General features: G+C 32.0%; 1 protein-coding gene across 1 annotated transcript; it reads left to right on the plus strand.

The window, feature by feature from the left end:
• The first annotated feature begins 10,980 nt into the window (after positions 1-10,980).
• On the plus strand, positions 10,981-16,003 carry LOC131844868 (multiple epidermal growth factor-like domains protein 6). The gene is made up of 3 exons (XM_059193847.1): positions 10,981-11,978; positions 12,264-13,575; positions 13,721-16,003. Exons 1-3 carry the CDS (start codon positions 11,912-11,914, stop codon positions 14,019-14,021), a joined length of 1,680 nt encoding a protein of 559 aa, XP_059049830.1. The 5' UTR covers positions 10,981-11,911; the 3' UTR covers positions 14,022-16,003.
• Positions 16,004-19,064: the final 3,061 nt, after the last annotated feature.

Below are 19,064 nucleotides of genomic sequence, written 5' to 3' on the forward strand. Positions count from 1 at the left end.
TATGTAGTAGATACATATTATGTGTTCAACATAGCTATACACTATTACTTAATGCTATGCACACTATATTCAATTCTATACGATCCTAATTATCCTGAATACATTAGTAATAAATTTCATTGGGGACAACACCTCATTTCCAACCAAAATCCTCCTTGTCCAATCCTTAGTCCTCCCCACCCTTGATTATGCTGATGTGTGCTGTTCTGACATGAACGTTGATCTTCTAAATAAATTGGATCGTCTTCTGAATAATTCTATCCGTTTCATCTTTAATTTGCGTAAATTCGATCATGTCTCTTCTTTTCGTTCTCAGCTTAAATGGCTCCCTATCCGGAATCTGAATACATTAGTAATAAATTTCATTTCCATGGGGACAACACCAATCGCTCTCTACGAACTTCCAGAAAATTCTTACTTCATACCTTGATATGCAGGAAAAGTAGGTAAGCTCTCTCTCTCTATATTTATATATATATATATATTTTCTTACTTTCAACTTGAGGCTCTACTTATAATTTGATTATCAGATAATTATGTATTTATTTATATATAATATTTATATATTTATGTTTATATTTATACATTTATTTATGTATGTTTATTATTATTATTAATTTTTATTGAAATTTATATTTAAAATATTTTTCTTTGTTCCTGACGGAAGCAGATGTAGAATTGTTCTTTCATTAAAGTTAAATAAATAAAATAAAAAAATGTGTTCAACATGTATGGTGTTGGTTAACATATTAGAAAATGTTGTTGCATATTAGAAAATGTTGTTGCATAAAGTCAATTGGTAATGTATCATGATCAACCGTGTCGTAGTTAATAGGTCCACCACGGTGGTATAGCAGTTTACTTTTCTTCTGATGGTCGCGAGTTCGATTCCTCGCATGGTACAAACATTTTAATGCATGAGTGTGATAGTTTGTATCGGTCTGGGTTTTTTATATATTAGGTATGTATTTGCAAAAAAATCCAAGTATTTGTATTAGTTATCTAGTACCCCAAACCCAAGCTCTGCGTACTTTGGGGTTAGGTAACGTTGTGTGAATTGTCCAGTGGAAAAAAATGTATATAACGAAACAATGCAAACGTAAAGAGCTAGTTTATAATTATTGCTGCGATAAAAATTACTACTGAAGCGGTGGTATCTGTAGTAGTAGATACTGATAAGGGAGAGATATCGAAGGTTTTTGTGAGGAAAACTACAAAGATAATTAAAATGTAACTTGTACGACAGCGATGTTATAATAGATTGTTAGAAAAAAGAATATGTCAAATAAATATGATTACAAAATTTAAAAAATATATAAAATCCATCAAGCAACTCGTTCCAACAACGATGAATAAGAACTATAAAAAATACACATTTTTTTATATTTAGAGGACTATGTAGAAACAAAACAAGATGCAAAAAGGATTTTATCTATATTTTTTCTCTGAAACCCAATAGATTTGAAATATGTTTTAGTAGGTATAGAATGTGGTCTATATATCATTGATGACCCTTGTTAGAAAGAAGTGTGAAACCTAGATTAGGTTTAATAAAAGAGTTTTCTGAAATATGTAGTAAAATTAGTATATACATATTATGCGAATTGTTCGCTGATTATGATTATTCTTTTTGTAGTCTACTCGTTATTTATATCATAATCTAAACACTTTATTTATTTATTAAAACTAATCTTGTAATCAACACCCAACGATAATTAAAGTAAATCAGGTTGGATTTTATTCGAAACTCACCAAACAAGAACTGACCGGACTTAGCAAAGATGTATTTAAATTAACATCTTTACAAAAGTAAACATTAAAGTTTGCCAGTAAATAATGATTAGTGATCATGTTTTGAATATTACCATCACAAGGAAGGTAGGTAGGTACATAAATTAAACATAATATGACTGAAATTTTGTACTGTGACAAAGTTTTTGTGTAGACGAATAAACATTATTATTATTTATATACAGCATACATTAATATCTACTATAGATGAATATATGGTGTGACAAAAAGTTGATGAACAAAAGATGATAGTAGCATAATTATATTACTTATTTTATTCGAACTTTTAGATTTGAGACCCTAAAATTTAAAACAATTCAGCTGGACTGAATAACAAGCCGATATATTCCCATTTAATGCTAACGTGACCTCGCGACTTCAACAAGGTGCCGCAGGGTACATTATATGGTTTTTATGATTATAAAGAATCCTCATTCTCATGTAGAACACCCGAGCCCGCCCGATGCCCTCCGCGGGTGAGGATCATTGCACAAATTTGTCACGGGTTGAAAACCCCTTTTTGTCGAGTACCTGACTCGACAATTCAGATAGAGTTCGCTGTAGAAAATGTCAGGTGGCTCTGAAAAATTGGTTTAAGGAAACGGACTAGTCACACTTGCTAATTAGTAGGTATCAGCAACTATTTCTTAGTAGCGACCCGGTTTTGCACGAATGTATTACTAAATCTTTTAAAGCTTGGTTTTTCTGAACTATAACATACCTGTATTATACATATACACCATCCTCTTGAATCATTCTATCTATTGCTGGAAAATGCATTACAATCCGTTGCGTAATTTAAAAGATACGAGTATAAGCGAACAGACAGGTGATTTTGTTTTATACTATGTAAAGATAGGGATTATTTACATATTAAACTAGCTGAAACAATGTTTAGTCCTAGCGTCTCGGGTTCATATTTTATTTTTTAAATAAGTACTAGATGCAGCGGACTTTCTACTGACCAAACATTAGCTACACCTACAGGATCCAATTCTGAACCTAAAATAACCAACCTAATCCTGTCAAACGTAAAAAAAAACTAATTCGGTCCTGCCGTTTATCAGAAAATCAGTCACATACACAAGGGTAGAAGAAATATATGACAATAAAGCTAAATAAATTATGACGGTGATATCGCTTGCAGGTAGACTGCTGCCCACTCGTGATCGTCATTTGAACAGGCGTACCATCTCCTTCGATGAGTAGATCGGTCAATGACCAATGGCCTTTCGACAAATGACAAACCCTGCCAGTTTTGTTACTCTTTGCTATAAACAAACAACCATGACTTTGCTCTCTTTGCTTTTTACAGTTTCTTATCTCCATAAACCATTCATTTAGTGATTCTCATATCATACTAGAAATATACCAAGATTATCAAGTTCGTTCCGAAGGTTTTGTGATGATTTCGTGGCTCAGTGTTTGTTATAGAAGCTTGCTCAATCGTTAGTTTTTATCAAACTGATGTAATTACGCATAGAATTAAATATACTTATAAGTTCCTGATTATATCGCACAGTTCTTTATTTGGTGACGGAGGAAGTATAGTCGAATAGATGCGTTTATATCTCCTTTTTGTGTCTAGGAAATTCGAAGTTGATGATTAAGGAAACGAATCGCAGTAAACTAGTGCAAGAGAAGGAAAACAAAAAAAACCCAACACCAAAGTTAGAGGATCAACATCACTTTGTTGCTTATGTATTTACCTATTTAGGTCGTGTCTCTTAATTAATACTCCTCTAAAAAATACATATATACGGATGTACAGATACGTGAACTTTATATTTACTTATGAATTTTATATTTTAGGTATGTATTCATACACATCTATTAATATTCTATTTGATGTTACATCCGCAATGAGCGTCGCTTTCTGAAATAGTGTCCAATTAATACTGTAATCAAAAAAATATCCAATATACGAATCATTATATAATATCGTTTCCTTGATTTTTTTTATTTGATTAACGATAAAAAAGTAGGTAAGTATTAAAAATAATGTTAAACAAAATTTACTAACTAGGTATCTACCTCTGTAACATCTTAAAAGTCATCTGGTTCTTAATCACATACCTTATATTTTGAAGACAGCATATTAGGTATAGTCCATTACTCATTTAAACTTCGAAAGGGTATGATATTAAGAGGATTTTTCCAACCCACCTTGGGTTGGAAAAATCCTCTTAATATCATACGTAAGTTTAATGAAAGTCACGTATATTCGTTTTTTTCATTGAATACACAATTTCTTTTCTATAACCGGTGGTGACATTTATTCTAAGATTGTTGTTTGAAATTACTACAACGCCTCATGCGTTGAGATAATTTAAATCTATAATTGTAATTTTTAAATATTTGTCATATTATTGTACGACCTGTATCGCCCTAGCCTGAAGAATATAGTAGTATTCAACAGCTTCTGGGAAGAAAAGTCCTAGACATAAATGTCAATTTGGACATTTTATCTTAGTATCGTGGCACTTAATTCAAAACCATAGTCGTAATACAATTGTGTTTCAACATTAAAAAACATTAATAAAAATTATATATAGTTAAAAGTCTAATTAATTTTTGTTGTGCTACCATAGCAATGATTTATTTTTAAATATCGAAACGCTGCTCCTTTAAGATTACACCGCCTTTTGTTCATCATTTTCTATTCATTGTTTTTTTCTTATTGTATTTCTTCTATGTACACAATAAAGAGTTTATTATTATTATTATTATATTCGTTTTTCGGTTAAAAAATTTAAAAAATATTTATAAAAGTTTGCAATAAATTCTACACTACTTCGTATCTATGTGTAGAATTTAATACAAAAATTTCTATCTTATCATCTAGTAATGTACGCATAAGTCACGAAAACTTAAAATGACCTATGCAGATGTAAGCAATAAATATTAAACGATGAAGTTATATCGTGGACTGTATCACAAGCTGAGGCCACACAATAGTGTCAAGAGCAAATATCTAGGTACATTTATCTGCCGCAGTTGCCGTTTTGTAGTTTGATTTTACATCTATTTCTATACAAAAATATTTGTAAGCTAATTGTAGTGTATGTGGAAACACTAGCAGTTTATTATCTATCGTCTCGAGTAAAGACGTGGAGCTATGGCTAACGAGCCGATATTACGTCGATAACAACTTACATACAAGAAGACATAAATAACAAATAAGTGAACACTATACTAATGTAATAATAATATGATTTTATCCAGTAGTCCAAACTGGACTCTCACAACTCATAATGTAGTTATTAGTAGGTATAAGATAATAATGATCAATGGCTCGCTTCGGAATATTTTAGTTTTCATATTCCATTATAACTTTCTATTGTATTCTACTACTTACAAAGAAAACTGAATTAAATATAATATAAGCTTTAATAATTGAAAATAGTAAATTAAGAAAATTGTAACTATCTATAGTTTAAAATATTATATGTATTCTTATAATATCTTAGTAGAGTAGTAAAATCAAATCAAATAAAAATAATTTATTCATGTAGTTACATTTTAGCCGCTTATTAACGTCAATTTTTTTGATTCATTCAAGTAATCCTTTAGGATGTAATAATAGGCTTTGCTCAATAACTGGTAGATAACACAGCTCCCAGCAGCAGTAGTATCGTGTTATCAATGACTAGTTGTAAGAATTATTCAACGCCATAAATAGCTAAATGGCGGATCTTACAATAGGTTAATTACATACCGCGTGCGTGCAATGCATGCAATCCGGAAACGCTGTGCTTTTCACACGTTTAGGTAGTTCCCGCATAAACTACGTCACATAATTAAATGTTACCGATATTTATAAACAATAATAACTGTTAGGTATGTACATAGAGGTACCTATTAAATAGTATCGTACATTTAGTCACAGTACGTAGGTAAGTGGCTTATAGATTCAATCAAAATATTGATTGAATCTATAAGCCACTTTGGCAAATGGCCCCATTAGTATACCAATGTATCCTATTAGGTCGAGGCCAGTGGTCACTCCTCGTTATTTCCTGGCAGTTGAATGGAGTTAGCTTATAATTAACCCTAATAATTCAAATTCATTCATATTTTTTATTTCAATTCTCATTCAGAATAAGCCGAGACACAGTTTACAGGTTGTAATTATATAAATACTTAAAATAAGTAATGTATACATGTAATATTAGTTAGGCGTAATACAACAACATTTTATTTTATCTTATATACAAATCAATAATGTTATATACGTCATATATGTTACAAGTTATAAAGTTAAATTATGTAAAGAGAATAGTTATTCTCTTTACATAACAGTAGAGTCAATATATATATAATAGTTATTATATATATATATATTGACTCTACTGTTATTATGCAATGAACCCGCTTACTTATTACTTATATTTGTACCCTAAATAAATAAATAACAATTTGAACACACTGCGTTTCTGTGTGTACACATCTTTAACGGCGCCGTGTCCTCATGGAGTTAAAGTTCCGGCTAGCGTCGCGGTGGCGTCGCACGTTTGTGATAAATCTATGAAAATGCTCAATGATATCTAAAAATTAATATGCCTTTATGACCACGTGACTGCGATAGAGAAGCGCGCTCCGCGCCGTCATCAACATTGACCGTCATTTTTATTGTTTACCAAATTAACATGTGCTGATAAACATCCGGCTTCAAAATTCGGAAATGATAACATTTCCTAGATTCAATTCAGATTGGTTTTTACTAATGCATGTGGGTATTTTTAACGTACATTTATCGTCTAGTTGTATACGACTAGTAGATTAGCATACGTTTAATGACTTCTTTTAAGCCATATTTTATGTTAGCTGTGGCCATATCATCATCAATAATAACTATAGCTAGCATATTAAACATAAAACTCACCCCTTATCTTACATAAAAATAAAAGACACCTTCGTTTCCAGTGATTCCAAGTCAAATATCCTTTTTTTAAAGAGTAGAAAATCTTATATCTTACAAATATCGTACAAGCTTTCATCCCCCGTTTTATGTAAAGTGAGTGTATTAAACAGACATACATTTTCAATTAATTATTAATCAGTATGGCTATTTTGAACTAACAATGAATATGATTTAGTTAAGTTAATTAGTGTGAGTTAATTATTATAACAATCGATTACACGGCCGCATATTACGGTAATATTTACAGACTCTTGCATATAAATAACATACGAGATCGCATATTTATTAACTGCAGACACGTGTCAGCAGTAGTTATTATATGTATACCTGCCTACATGTTGCTCATAATAATTAAGCCGCAAACCTTTATGAATTAAAAATTATTGGCCCCGCGACTAACCATAAAATATTCCGCGAATGCTTTGAGTAAACAAAAACAACTAATAAAGACCTAATCAATTTTATAGTTTTGTAGGAAATTCCAGGCTGGGGAATTTTGATGTGTAACCACTCATTGGGTCCAAAATAACAGTAGAAACATCCTGCAAGTTGTCTTACATTTACTGTCGAACTAGAACTGAGCAAGATCATTCACCTGTGAAAAAACAAACTCATTAATTCTAAAGAAAGCTATGGCATTTTTTAAAAATAAGTACATATAGGTACAACTGATACGAATATGTCATTCTACAAACTATCACCGTCATAGATAATGTTATCTATAATAGGATAATAATAATGTAGGAAATAGGTACAATATACAAATATGAGAAACCTAAATTTTCTTGAACATTTCAAGTTTTATATAATTAATTGTTCTGATTTGACTCTTGATAGAGATCTTATATCAATTTATGTGAATCAATTTATCTCGCCTCATTTGGAGCGATAAGCGAACAACGGCTTTACCTTGTGTTACAGAGGGCGATACGTATCCCAGTTATCCTGTCATATTACGCGGAAATAAAACTCACATTAAATATTTAATATATTTAGTAATAGTAATATATATCATTTTAATAATCATAATATTTGAAAAATCCTAAGAACATATTTTATCTGATATTACCTATTTATATAATAATAATATTACCTACATACATATTTATTTAAATAATTCGAATTTATAACTAATAATCATAGTTATCTACCTCTGATAAATAAATTTATAACATAACAACAAAAATAACAAAAAAAAAAGAAAAGTAAATATAAATAAGTTACTATAAATTTTGTTTCTAAATTATTTTAGTTTAACACATTGCCTATTTTTTTAACTACATTTGTAATTTCCTCGTTGACTTAACCAAGCAATATAATCTTTGACAGATTTTTTTCAGCCGAAATTACTGTGTTAATAGCGAAATACCTATAAACTTTTCTTTAATATGACGGATATAATTATTATCTACGGCATTTAGAAGGAGTAAATTCAGTGGTTTACTTTCTCTTGGTCTATTTGATATATTCTTAAATAAGTTTAGAATCGATAACTTTAAAAAAAAGAACTAGAGCTAATGGCAACACAAATCGGAGCCAAGCGAAAAGAAAAAAAAAGTTCGACAGCGAAATACCGTCAAATTAAGAACTCCCGTTTGGCAGTAAATTGAAAACAAGATTACACATAGTGTATGATAGCGGCACCGCACGCATATCGTCAGTCAAATTGACGGCAAATGATCGTAGATGCGGAACTAAGCATACTCGAGGCTATATTTATTATAATTGGTTAATGATTTGAGATAATCATCGAATAGTAATCGATTATTACTACGGATTCTTTAAAAGAAAATGTAGGTAAAGCGTAAAACAAGTTTAAATGGAGTTCGGATTTTTAGAATTATATGCGACATAGGTATTTGTATATTACGTCCAGTTGGTTCTACTGAAGATCAGAGAAGAAACATATTGCAACGCATTTGTACAACAATAAGGAACTATTTACTTCTATTCTATTATTAATATTATTCTACTGCTGGGGAAAGCTTTACCCATTTTTTTTCTTTTTCTCTGTTCACATCGAAGTAGCCATGTGTCCACGGCTTATTAAACCGTCTTCGGTGTTCGCTATACCTATCTTGAGGCACGCATATCATTAAGATTTGTCCCTTCTTTATTTAAATTACAATATTTAATTATTATATATATATAAATATGTTACTTATCAAAATCCATAGATTTCATGATGTGCTTGTGTATGGTATTGTTGCTCATAAAATGTACGCAAGGATTTCGAAACGTTACTTAGATCTCACTTATACTTATTTAGAAAATATGATTGCCATGTATCAAGGCTGTTCAACTTGCAAGAATGTGTGGAATGAAGTCATATGGGCGATCGTCGATTATGTGCGGTGATGGTTAAACAACGCAATGAGGGGCATTTACTCGAATGTTCCGCTTCTTAAGGGAATGTGAAACGCATTTCCTTTTTTTAACGATACTCGCTATCATATGCATGCAGTCTGCATAACTGGTTCAAAAAAGTTTCCACAAGCTAAAGCCAATGTTCGCATCGTTCTCATCTGGATTAAAATAAAACAATATACAAAACTGAAAATAGATTTTTGCGAATATAAATTGATTTTGAATATCAAAAATAATCTTGTTCTACTGTATCATATATGATATTGTATTTGTGAGAATAATTCTTGTGGAAGCTATACCTATACTCGTCACACATTCTCTATAAAGCTGATAGTAGGATGTTGTCTGAAAATGTCCAATAGTTATCATATTATTTGCCTCTAGTTATGTTAATGTTTAGAAGATACCTTGAAACTTAATAACAATGATAATGAAACTGTGTTGCACATAAACAATGGTACAAAAAAATAAACAGTTAATGGACCGCTGTAAACTGCGATGGCGAAGCTGTGACGTTACAAATATGAAGCAGCCTCAATGTCAAATGCCAACATCGTGTACGATTACCTTACATTACGTAAAATGTAGGCAATTACCCAATGCATATCAATATAGAGCCATTGTAAACCTTTGCGGATTCGCAGAGATTCCGGCTCAGTCTTATGGCATTTACTATGAGCTGTACCCGTGGATTCGTACACATGGTAGTTGGAATAGCAAAAGGTTAACTTCGCCTGGTATATAAACAGCTGAAAATGCTACGCACGAGTGGTATGAAGAGACCACTACTCATTTTTATTTCAAACGTCTAAGATGTCACGCTCCCTATCCTGTAAATTTATGAGAAAACGTATCAAATCAAATCAAATACAAATGTTACCTAAGTCGTATCATAGATTAACGTGTAATAAAATTCTAAAATTTATTTTTTAATCTCGATTACGCAAATACCATTTAAAAATTGTAATTTTGAAAACATATTTAATGTACAGACACGGCTCGTTTACGATTTTATTATATGTTACATTGCGCCGACGCGATACAAGTTTTTTATTTACATTTTTTTATTAAAATTTCCCACGGGTACGACAGTGGAATAGTTAATTGGGCGTATTCGTATTCAAAGTATAAAAATAAAAAATATGGTATGTTGGGTGCCATGTGAACATGCCATCTTCGCTCGAGACTGGTAAGACTACCCTACCAAGGTCTTACAAAGAATTCCAAAGTAGTGTTATTTATCAAATGTTATGTATGTATGTATGATTAGGTTACTCGTAAAGGGGTTCTTGTTTCAAACTATTCCAACTACTGGAGAACGTAGCTGGCCTTTACACTTTTAACGGACAAAAGTAAAGAATAGACATAGGTATAAACCGAAATACAATGATAGTGTTAATTAAAACGGATTTTTACAAGAAATAAAGTGGACAATAATTATTAAAATCTTCATACAAACTGCACTGTCGCGTGATCATAGAGTAACGAAGTTCTAAATTTATTTTCATACTAACTCGTAAAAATGTTTCAGTTTAATGAGTAGTTTACATGTACCTGTTTTTTTCAGAGTATATTTACTTTCTTTTTATCGAAATTTATGACCTGACTTTATGTACTGGGAGTACATAAATCCATGTACTATAATATATTCTGATAAAATAAAAGTCACCAGAAAAAACTAGGTTTAGTTGTGGAGTGGGTTAACTCAGTGCCTCACTAATTAGTTACGGGTTCGATTCCCACATAATAAATATCTGTAATCATGTGTATGGCAGTATTGGTTGTGGGGTTTACTATGTTTATTTCGAATATTTAAAAAAATATTTCAATTTTCAGTATATTTACTTGTTGGTTAGTAACCACAGTACCTACTATAATACCACTATTTACAAATTTGGGAGCAGGCGACGCTGTGTGATATTATTATGGTATACTAGCGTACCCGACAGACGCGGAGACGTCCCGCTCGGAAGAAACATTTAACTAATAAACACGCGCACAGAAGAAAAAGTGCTTTAACCCCGACTAACATTTTGGTGATTCTTTATCTGATTAATTGTGTTAGGTCTAGTATGACTAATCAAGCCTACACAAAAAAATATTTATATTTCTAATTGACTCTCCGGGGTAATGATAAACACGTTCACCACTATAGTTTCTAACACAGAACTTATTTTTCTGTTCTATGGTTTCTAATTATCAAAATATAGGTGTACCAATATACACTAAGTACATCTGAACCTACAGTACCTACCTGTACTTGATTGTAAATATACCAATACGAATGTTGACTCTCTTTGGGGCCAATGATACCGAGTCTCGGTCAAAATATTTGTCATATCCGTATATTACGAAAACATAGCCATTGTCGATAAATAGGTAACTATTTAAACAAATCGCTACCAGTCTCCGGCATTTAACTGAGTAACTGCTCTACCGGATCTTGATATTATTTAATCGTATTAAAAAACCAAAGTATCTATTCGAGACTAAAGTTTCTAAAATAAAACGCGTTAACAGAATCTCGTTTCATTCATCGCGTATGCCTGATTGATGTTACGTAACTAAGAAGATGATAAAGTTCATGGTCAGCAAGTTACCAGCAAACTAAACTGTCGGTCATTTTTACTCGAGCAACCAGCAGTCGCTCGATAAACAAGGCGTGTCTAGATTCCTAATGCGAAGGCTGCATCCGGGCCACCGCAGGGATCAGATAGCGGCGGGGGCGTGCGAATGTCAAGGAACCCTGGCATCCACTCGGTGTGAACCGCGGGCGAGGGCCTGCGTCACAGTCGCCGCGCGCCTTCATCACCATCAGTAGAAGCCGACATGTCTGCGCGGGCGCGTGCTTCGCTACGCGCGTTAGCGGCACTCGTAGCCGTCGCACAAATCACTAGTGAGTATCGAGATTTTTATTATACTTGAAATAGAAGACATCACATGATATATGTTACAAGTTATTATTTATATTAAATCAAGTTTTATTTAAACTCATACTTATTTTTTATTATTATTTTATATCTTAGATCTATAATTTAAAATAACTCAAATTATTAATAATATACACTGCGAATAGTCTTCGTAAGTATAGTCCATTTGCGTAATAATTAAATTAATCATAGTCATTATCATAATAATTTGGTTTTTAATGTGTTCTAAAAAAAGAAATATCTAATTGCAGATGCTGAAATAATACCTTGCCATAAAGACGGACTCTATGCAGATTACGATAAAAACTGTCGCGAATATGTAAGATGTACTGGAGGTATTTTAAAAGGACGTTATACATGTGGTCCTGATCGTGCGTTCAGCGAGATAGCTGGCGCGTGCGTACCCCGCCGACGACAGCCATGCATCCGACGTGTATGTGCACCCAGAGACACGTATGCCTACGCGACGCCCGGAACTGCATGCAGGCATTACTACCGCTGCGATAATGGTACAGCAATCGACCACTCCTGTCCTTCTGGTGCATGGTTTGACCTCGAATTACAAGCCTGTACTCGTGGTGCCGGTACTTGTTATGAACCTTTATGTGCTGGACTAATTGACGGTGAATATCCGGATTCGTCGCACGAGTGTCGCCGTATGATTTTGTGTCGCGGTGCTGAATTGCATGGTGTTTTTTCGTGTGCGGGTGGTGCGTGTGTGGATTCCTGCCCGGCGCCACGCTCTGCTGCTATACCTTTGCCGGCCGGAGACGCAGAGTTCTGTTCAGACGAAGCATGTTCATCATTATGTCACCAGGCAGAAGACGGCGCGTATGCAGACCGTGCGACTGGTTGCCGCGAGTATTTTGTGTGTGAGGCTAAACGAGTTATAAGACGAGGCGTGTGTGAACCTGGTTTACTATTTTCGGGTAACGGCTGCGAACCAGCAGCTCGAACAACATGTCCACCACCAGCTCGGAGTCCTTGTTACAACTGGGCTGACGGTTTGTACCGTGATTGGCGCGACTGTTCATCGTGGTTCGAATGCCGCCGGGAGAGAGTGGTCGCCCGGGGATTTTGTGAACTGGGACTAGTATTTAATGGGTCTAATTGTGTGCCGTCAAACGCATTCGTGTGTGAAGGTCCGGAACATCGATTAGAGTGTCAAGGGCTTCCAAGCGGTACATACCAAGATTTGGAGTCGAATTGCACTCGCTATTTTCATTGTGAAGGATCCATGCGCACCACGCTCGCTTGTGAACCCGGATATGTTTTTGATGGCGTAAAATGTACACCAGTGGATAATTATCTATGTCCTAGTCTGGGTGAAGATTCATGTTACGGTCGACCGGACGGTCGGTACCGTGGACAGCATACACAAGGATGCCGTGGATACTACACTTGTGCGGCTGGAGAGAAAGCAATATATGCGTGTGCGAGCGGTCGCGTATTCGACGGTGAGGCCTGTGTGCCGGCCCGGCCGGGCGTTTGCCCCATGGACGATTACTCGTGCTCGGGACTGTCTGATGGTTATCACGCTGAAATCAAAACCGGATGTCAAAGGTATGTGTTAATAGCTTGTAGTTCTGAGTTATAAAAAAACACTTCTTATATAAACGTACCTAGATTGTCTCTAGTAAAATATATGGTGAAGATAAATAAATATATATTAATTTTTATATCTCTAATGATGAATCAAAACTTTCAGATATTTCTACTGCGAGGGTGGCGATCGACTAGCTACATTCTCATGTCTTGGCGGCAAGATATTCGATGGCCACGCGTGTGTCAGTACCTCAACCCATAAATGCGGGGCCCCGCCGCGTGAGAGCGTCGAGAATGGCGGAAAATACTGCGAGCACAATGGTTTCTTCGTCCAACTGGGTTCAGGATGTCAACGGTACTATTTTTGTGTGAAAGGAATGAGAACATTCCTAACATGTCCCTCAGACAACCTTTTCAACGGTCAAGTGTGTGTTCCTAAGAGCCAATATACATGTCCTGGTTGAGGCAACGGCAGTGCGTAGCATACACTGATCTGAGGCCCGTCGGGCCACGCTGGGTACGAAACGACAAAAGAAGACGATAGCCTGGAGTTACACACGATGTACCTGAATAACTATTGTTTATGGCTGTGAATATCTAATAGTAACGAAACATTGCCCAATTATTATAAACACTATTCCCAATAATCTACCTCTGCTTTATAATATTGTAATAATACTACCTAGTTTTTTTTCTTATATTTTTATTGGCATAGAAACCTTTAAGCAATCTATGTTGTACAATATTAATCGCTAGTAATTATACAGTGACTATATTTTACATTTTTTTACTTACAAACTCAAAATTAGTAAGAGCTATATATTAGTAAAAAAATAAATTATCTTTTAATGACTTTCAAAGTATATTAAAACATAGTAATTAATAAGCAATTGATATATAATACATGAATCAACGAATTATATAATATGTTTTATTAATTAAGTTTCATTTTATACAAATTCAAGGAAAAAGTAGGTAACGTGTACGTAATAGAGAAAGCACAAAGGGGAATTCCATAAAATATTCCTTTCCAGATTCATACCTAACATAAAGTGAATTCGTATTTATAGGAACGCATATAATTATGAAAAATTGTTCCTTTAATTAATTATTACGTATGATATCTCCTACAAATACAATATATTTGTCTTTTTACTATATAAATTTATACATTTCTATACATCCATTTTAAGGTACAAACTATACGATGTTTACAACTTGTGTGAATACATGATAAATACAGTATGATACTTTATACATATTTGCGTTTCACTTGGTCCACGCAGAAAATCTCTCACATTCAACAACAGTGATGGACATGTCCATAATTTTTTTAAGTATATAAAATATAGGCGTGACTTTTATAATTACAATAGACTGTATTTCTTGCACTCAGTTTACTGTTAGGAACTTAACATTACAGCCCTGAAACATTACCATAAACTTGAGTGCGGGTTGGTATTGAGAACTCGATCTACCATTTTCATTACCTCATTATATGTGTAAGAGAGTACATAACTTTTTGGATGACACAGGCAATCTGACTTTATCTTAGGAGAAGTGACAACCATCGCCTATATGCATGAAATAAACATGTTTTAGGTTTCATAATATTTGTATTGAATAAAAATTACTAATAAAAATAATGTCATAACTGCCAAATCATTGTTACTAACAAATCTCATTGACAATACACAGATTTGCAATGATGTATTTGTTAATTCCAAGCCGAATAGAAATTGTAACTTACAAATTGTGCCTGCATAATAGCAATACTCACAATTTCAATCTCTTTCAAATAAGAACTATCGGCTACTGTGTTCACGATCCGTTGTTGATAACATAGTTTAGATAATAGTAAAAAAGATTATAGTACGCTAACTTAAAACTATAGCTGCATAATATTGCATGAAGTTTATTCTGATTAAATATGATGAAACATTTCGTTTTTAAGTGGCATATTTAATATATTACAATATTTATATGATTAAGAACGACACAATCTAGGTCTTTTTTATAGCTGTAACGGCATATACAACTCCAGAATATAAAATTTAATATTTATTATGTACGATTTTCTTATTTTTGCCTTACTTTTAAAATGTTAATTTCCAAAAGAAAACTAATACAAATCGAGATTTAGCATAAGCTAAATGCTTATAATCTGAAATATTAGTATATGATTGACAGTTTTCTCAATTAAATCAAATTTAGATCAATATATAAATAATAATACTTGTAAGTAGAAAATTCACATATAAAATATATATCGCAACATTTTCGTAATACATCACTGCTTCGCTTCACAATATTATAAAAAACTAAGCTATGCTAATGGATCTTTAAAAACAAACTATAGGTATTCTTCTCATATTACAACATTAATTACAATAGCTCGTTTGAAACTTTATAACGTATTGTAACCATTACAACAATGCTATTAATAGGTTATACTGAAAACATAATAAGGCTTATAAATTCCTTTATACAAATCCGTCCTGAAGTTTTAAAATTATTTGTTCTTATGAGATTCTGACAATTATTTATTTCAATCATAATCTTGGACTTGTTAAACAAGTTTATACAACGAAAGGCCCTGTAGAACGTATTTGATACTCTGTTAGCCCTTAGACATAAATGTTGCAAGGAGATAAAAATTTACTTCCTTTTAAAATTGACATTGTTGTATTGTATTTTTAGGAAAATTATTATGATTTTAAAAAGAGAGCAAAAATATTTAAGCTTATAAAAGTAAAATTACTAAATTTTTGATGTCGGTGGTTTCCTTTTTTTACCTTTTAAACTTAGCACCACTAACGCCAAATATGTTACACGGAACGCAGGAGAACGGCTACACAATCAATGCTTTGATCTCATTTTGTAATATAGTCGTGAGCATATATTGTATGTCCCTTAACTATCATAATTGTGTGTGAGTGAGTTTATAGAAAAAAAATCACTAATATGTTTTAATTTATACAAAGAAACATATTATTTTTAAATCAAATGTTAGCAATATATAAATAATTTAGTAATATAAAATTAATATTATTTTAAAACTCATGTTTTTTTGCAGCAATATTTTATAACTATGTAAATTAATCGAATGAACTTACTAGGTTAATTAACAATAATAATTACTTATACAAAAACTGCATTAGCATAACATTCAAATATTCAGCTCCTTAAGTATGTACAGTTAAATTTTCACAGCTTTATTGATTACTAAGAAAATTAAACTTTTATTTTGGAAATTTCACATAATTGTATAAGTATTATAGTTAATAGTTTTACCTACTTACATAAATAATGTTAGCCAAAATCAATTTATAATATATTTCAAAAATTATGTATAGAGCATTAAATTTATGATTTGATCGTTTATTTCGTTGTTGTACAAATGAGGTAACTCGAACCACATTCTACATCTATGAATCATGTGAATATTTCGAAAATGTTAAGATAACGATGCAACCATAGGTGTGGTGGTACATCAAAACTAGAAATATTTTAAGTTAAATAATAGACTAACATTTAAATATCAAGGACGATATTCTAAGACATACCGACTTTCTGTTCTTTGTTTATATTTTATATAGAAATTGATATCATGTTATGTAATAGGACATCAGATTTAAACATTAGGATCTTAAATACCTTCTTTTAAAACACAGTAAGACGAATACTGATAATATAATTTCTATTCGGGTGTATAATACATTTTATTACATTTCATATTACGTAAGAAAGTGCTGAATCTTCTCTATTTTGCTATAAGTTTAAGAATAGATGACTACATATATACAGAGATACATACATTTTATTATATATATAGGTACTGTTCTTGTGAAATAACTAATGTAAAAAGTGATATTAGTCAAACAATATGAGACCTATTGAGAACTTCGCCATTTCATGGTTATCATAGTGTTAAGGATAGTTTCATTCTTAGCAATTGTTGCAATTACAAGTTGACAATATACTAAAATGAACATAGACTATAAAGCTAACTCTGTATACTTAATTCTCGTAATCTGCCTAGCTTACCTGCGTATATTTTAGTAAATAGGTCGCTAAATTAGGCTTCAAATCGTGTCAAAGTAACAGGCAGCTCTCACTAAAAAAGAATAATAACTGTTATATATATACCTAGTACGACACTGTAAATCAAAAAAACTATTATATGCGCAACATGTTTTAAGATAACAACTTCAAACTGTTATTTAACACAATAGAGGATAAATATAAATATATTTATCCCATAAATTAAAATAAAAAACATTTTAATAGCAGAGATCTTGTATTAATAACTCGTATAAATATAATTTCAATTACTATAATTACTGTTGGAATATCTTATATTACACCCATTGAAGATAATAATGATTTTGGGTTAAAATTATCACTTTATTAGAATTATATTATGATTCATGCTGTATACCGCGCCCAATTTGACAAACATATCGCGTTGAAGTAATGTTTACAGACTAGTAACATTACATCGTTATAATACATAACAAAATTAAACATAATACAATTACTATAAAATGTCAATTTTAACCCCCTCTAATTAACACTAATAATATATATCATGAATGGGAAAGTTTCAGTCTTAGTTTACGACAACTGATGACACATACATGTTCAACAATAAACGTGTAGCACTAAATAATAACGAACAAATTTTAATATCGAATATTAACTTTGCATATATCAAATACCTACACATATACTTTATATGACTCAAGCAATGTTTAAATATAAAAAAATAAGTCGCCGTAAATTTTTCGTGACCTGCTTTTTGCTATAAAGCGGTAAAAATGATATTAATTCTATTGTAGCAATAATTTTTTAATTTTCATGTACATTTAACATCTGTATGAGATGACTAATGAGCATAAATAAATTTATAATTTTGTTAAAAACTAGATACACAGTGATATATGGAAAACGTCTTTATGCTATATATTTTTACCCACATAATTAACTAGTGTATTCATTTAATGTGCACATTGATAAGGACTCATTTAGCTTTATTTAAATTTATTTCGATAAGACTTTGTCCAAACGTAACGGCCTAATTTGGTATAGATAATTATTTTAAAGCAGCATTAAATTTAGGTCTCGGAAATAAATTTAAATAATTTATAAATTACTCAAAACACAATTAAATGATTCCCTTTGTTAATTTATTTATTTTTATATTACATCCTCATTTAGAGTACATGAAACATAGATGTCGTCGACATGTTTTATCAAATCGAGTAACTGACCTGTAAGGCATTTATCAGCACGAATTATGAGCTCAATTTTAATACAAGTACCAGTATTAACTAGATTACTTACATAAGGACTACTATACACGGGTGACAATTATAAATATGACTATTACCTTATTAAGTTCACGAACCTATCCAACTGCATATAGGTTACAACTCGTTACAATATCACAAAGGAAACAACCACAGACTTAATAAATGTGATAGAATTGTAACAGTGATAAAATG

The sequence above is a fragment of the Achroia grisella genome, unplaced genomic scaffold (assembly GCF_030625045.1).
Source record: "Achroia grisella isolate CSIRO2021 unplaced genomic scaffold, CSIRO_AGI_Agris_v1 utg4223, whole genome shotgun sequence".
NCBI lineage: Eukaryota > Metazoa > Arthropoda > Insecta > Lepidoptera > Pyralidae > Achroia > Achroia grisella.

Excerpts from the sequence above, each read along its gene's own strand:
- LOC131844868 (XM_059193847.1), top strand. The coding sequence starts at position 11,912 with ATGTCTGCGCGGGCGCGTGCTTCGCTACGCGCGTTAGCGGCACTCGTA. Across the intron at positions 11,979-12,263 it reads AGCCGTCGCACAAATCACTA|ATGCTGAAATAATACCTTGC; the intron begins GTGAGTATCGAG and ends ATCTAATTGCAG. Across the intron at positions 13,576-13,720 it reads ATCAAAACCGGATGTCAAAG|ATATTTCTACTGCGAGGGTG; the intron begins GTATGTGTTAAT and ends CAAAACTTTCAG.